The sequence below is a fragment of the Impatiens glandulifera genome, chromosome 3 (genome assembly GCF_907164915.1).
Source record: "Impatiens glandulifera chromosome 3, dImpGla2.1, whole genome shotgun sequence".
Lineage (NCBI taxonomy): Eukaryota > Viridiplantae > Streptophyta > Magnoliopsida > Ericales > Balsaminaceae > Impatiens > Impatiens glandulifera.
In genome coordinates this window covers 47,834,155-47,838,392 of record NC_061864.1, presented here as the reverse complement: position 1 = coordinate 47,838,392, position 4,238 = coordinate 47,834,155, and the positions used below count along the sequence as shown (strand labels likewise).

Here is a 4,238-nt window from a genome sequence, read left to right as displayed (position 1 = left end):
TTAATAAAAAAAATCTTTATATTATATTTGCTAATCATTGAATTGAACTTGGTATCACGACAACTAAAGGGAAAAACTTTTCGACTATCCCATTGACTTGCTTCCAAGAAGAAGAAACACAATCATGATTTACTCACTGACATGCTTCCAAGAAGAAGAAATACAATCGTTGTTCAAATGCATCTCCAATTTCATTCACAAAAGAAAAGAAAGTAAAAAGAGTTTTTGACTTACTTCCAAGAAGAAGAAACATAGTCACTACACAAATGTATCTATAATTTCATTCAAGAAGTACTGGAGAATTATTTTTCATCATTTTCAATAACAGTCAAATTAGATGACAACTACATTACCTAGAAAAATCAGATCATTCTCATCTTGAAAGGTAATGATTTGTATGACTTTAATAATGGCAAATGAGCAAATTCCTTATGAAAATATTTCAATAATTAGAGAAGGTGGGGTGACTTTAACTCTCACTCCAAAATTTAAAGCTTTGGAAGTCAAAAAAACAAAGAGTTTTAGCATGGATAATGGTGACACTTACTGAATCAATGATGCCCCAATCGCCTTGCGACAATACTGCCAACCTACGGAATTTTCTTGAAAGAATATTTTTCTCTCAATCGAAAAGTCGTATACTCAACCTGAAGACACAATTTCAGACTTAAAAAATGGGAACTAAAAACATCACTAAGTGCCTTCATTCATGAAAGAGTTAGTCGACACTCTAGTCGTCGTGGATCATCGAATTTATGATGAAGATATGAGTCTTCAAATCCTATAGGTGGTCTATGTGTTGGTGCGAAAAATAGTATAACTAGGAAAATAGGATTTTATTGATAGAATTCTTAAGTAGCTACAACTCACTTAATTTTGATATATTGAAAAACTAATAGTGATTCTCAATTTAAAGGAAAAGATGGAAGGATCTAGAACTCAAATTAAATACAATTTATAACACTAAACAATGCATTTCTTGAGCTTCATCTTCCTTCACGCTTCATCTTCAAATATTGAGCTTCACCATCACATTAAATGTTTTCCAAGATTATTAATTATTTATTATTTTTAACACCCCCTCTTAATTAGTAATCTTGAGTTTCTTCTTGAATTTGTCGAACTTGTCAATCGTGACGACTTTGGTCATGATATCTGCTGGCTGATCCTCTGTCTTGATAAACTTCATGGAAATTACTTCTTGAGTAACCAAATATCGAATAAAATGATATCGTAGTTCAATATGTTTGGACCGAGCATGAAAAATAGGATTCTTTGTCATTGCAATAGATGACATATTGTCACAATGAATAATTGTCGGCTCACATTGCTCAAACTTCATGTCCTTTAAAATTCTTTGAAGCCAAACAGCTTCACAAGCTGCATCAATACATGCTATATACTCTGCTTCGGCTGATGACAATGCCACAAATTTCTGCTTTCTTGAGCTCCATGATATTACATTTGATCCAAGACAAAAGATATAACCGGAGGTACTTTTTCGATCATCAATCGAGCCTGCCCAATCACTATCTGTATAACCAACTAGCTTACATTTACTTTCCTTTTTGAATTCAATGCCTTGAGTTTTTGTGCCTTTAAGATATCTAAGGATTCTTTTTGCGGCTGCAAAATGAATTTGAATTTGCTCATTCAAAAATCTAGAAAGCAAGCTTACCGAATGTGTGATATTCGGTCTTGTGTTGAGATAGATTAAGGAACCAATCAATTTTCTATAACTAGTCGAGTCAGCTTTCTCACCGTCATCGTTAACTTGAAAATTTTTATTCAACGCCATAAGAGTGGAGAGGGGCTTGCATTGACTCATATTAAATTTCTTGAGAAGATCTTCAATATATTTTTCTTGAGATAGAAAGATTCTTCCTGGACTTTGCTTAACTTGTATGCCAAGAAAATATTTCATGAGTCCCAAGTCTGTCATCTCAAATTCTTTCATCATTTGATTCTTGAATTCTTCCACCATAGCTTTATTTGTTCCAAAATAGATGAGATCATCTACATATAAACATACAATCAAGAAATCTTTGTCAATAGTCTTCACATAGAGAGATGATTCACTTGTACTTCGATTAAAGCCTTTCTTGATGAAATAGCTATTAATTTTGCTGTTCCACGCTCGGGGTGCCTGCTTTAACCCATACAATGCATTTTTTAGTCGATAAACTTTCTTCTCTTTTTCTTTGATCTCAAAACCTTTGGGATGCTCAACATACACCTCTTCTTGAATTTCTCCATTTAGAAAAGCTGATTTTACATCAAGTTGAAATATATTTACCTCCAACTGAGCTGCAATGGCTACACATGTACGGATTGTCTCCATTCTTGCAACAGGAGCATAAATTTCTGAGAAGCCAACTCCCGGTTGTTGAGAATAACCCTTTGCGACAAGTCGAGCTTTATGTTTTTGAATCAAACCATCCTCACTGTACTTTACTTTGTAGACCCATTTTAAACCAATAGTTTTTTTCCATCTGGCAAGTCCACGAGTTCCCATGTTGAATTTTTCTCAATTGTAGATAACTCGTCCTTCATTGCTTTTTACCAATATTCTTTTTGAGAAGCTTCTTGGAATGATTGTGGCTCACAAGAAAATAATCCAAACTCAATTTCATCATAAATGTCTTGAACCATTCGGGTCTTTCTTGGAGGACTATCTGAATCAGATTCTGAGTCTTGTGAAGAAGGTTGAGATGAGCTAGCTTGGGATGTACTAGCTTGGGATGCAATTGGATCAGTAAATGGTTGTGATCCCAAGTCTTCAACTTCTTTCCCCTTCCAATTCCAAGTAGCTTTTTCATCGAAAACAACATCTCGAGATACAATAATTTTGTCGGTCAATGGATTCATCAATCGATATCCCTTGGATTCATCACTGTAACCAATGAACACAAATTTTTGGCCTTTCTCTTCAAACTTCTCCCGACTTTGAGATGGGATTAGAGAATAAGAAATACTCCCAAATATTTTAAAATGATCAATGACGGGCTTTTTATCATACCAAGCTTCAAATGGAGTCTTATTTCTGACCGCTTTGGTTGGTGATCAATTGAGAATATATATAGTTGTGTGAACAGCTTCGGCCAAATATAGATTTGGAATTCCCTTTTCTTTCAGCATGCTTCTCGCCATCTCTATAATCGTACGGTTTTTTCGTTCAGTTACGCCGTTTTGTTGTGGAGATCTACTGACGGTTAATTGTCTTTTGATACCATTTTCTTTGCAATATTCCGTAAAGGAATTTGAGAGATATTCTCCTCCACGATCAGTTCTCAAGCACTTCATTATATGACCACTTTCCTTTTCAACTAGAGACTTGCATCGTAAGAAAATAGAAAATGCTCCGGACTTTTGATTAAGGAAATAAATCCACATCATTCTTGTATAGTCATCAACAAAGAGAATGAAATACCTCTTATCTCTAGGAGTAGGAGTTTGCATCGGGCCACATATATCAGAATGGACAAGTTCAAGTGGTGTTTTGCTCGCCATGTAGTTTTGGGAAATGGGAGTTTGTGCATCTTTCCATAAATACAACCTTCACATATATCATTCATCACTTGAATAGAAGGAAGTCCAACCACCATGTTTTTCTCTTTTAGCAGCTGAAGTCCCCATTGATTTAGATGACCATATCGAAGATGCCAAAGCTTAGACAAATCTTCATTTTCCACTTTTAATGCACAATGATTTTTCAATGGAAACGTGAGAGAAAAAGTCTTATCTTTCATTTCGACAGTTGCCACAACCATATTCTTCTTTTTGTCAAATATTTTGCATCTTCCATCATCAAAATATACCGAGAAGTTCTTCTTAATAAGTTGTCCAATACTAAGAAGATTATATGAAATATTAAGGACATAAAGAATATCCGTGATAAGCTTTTTATTACCTCCCGAAGTTGGAACAACAATGGTTCCTTTTCCTTTCGCATCTTGATAAGAACCATCTCCAAGAAAAACGGTTGAAGTAATGTCTGAGTTGAGCTCCACAAACATATCTTTATTGCTGGTCATATGGTTGCTAACACCGCTATCAAGATACCATCGACTTTTTGACTTCTCTTCACCATTTAGAGAAACAAACATAACGTCATAATATTCTTTCACAAATTTTGCATCATCTTCTTTCTTCTCCTGATTTTGAAATCGACAATCCCTTTGAGAATGATTAGGGATTTTGCATCTTTTGCATTTGAAATAACAATCTTTTGACTCATG

The 4,238-nt window shown here is 34.6% G+C and overlaps 1 protein-coding gene across 1 annotated transcript; it reads right to left on the bottom strand.

The window, feature by feature from the left end:
* Positions 1–1,084: 1,084 nt before the first annotated feature.
* On the bottom strand, positions 1,085–2,515 carry LOC124930297 (uncharacterized mitochondrial protein AtMg00810-like). The gene is made up of 2 exons (XM_047470654.1): positions 2,297–2,515; positions 1,085–2,146 (listed from the first exon to the last, which is right to left on the bottom strand). The coding sequence occupies exons 1-2, from the start codon at positions 2,513–2,515 to the stop codon at positions 1,085–1,087; spliced, it is 1,281 nt and encodes a 426-aa protein (XP_047326610.1).
* Between the last annotated feature and the right edge of the window lie 1,723 nt (positions 2,516–4,238).

What these genes read in the sequence shown, in the direction of transcription:
- LOC124930297 (XM_047470654.1), bottom strand. Translation starts at nt 2,515, where the DNA reads ATGGGAACTCGTGGACTTGCCAGATGGAAAAAAACTATTGGTTTAAAA. An exon ending in CCATTGCAGCTCAGTTGGAG is followed by an intron (nt 2,147 to 2,296) that starts GTAAATATATTT and finishes GGGTTAAAGCAG; the next exon opens with GCACCCCGAGCGTGGAACAG.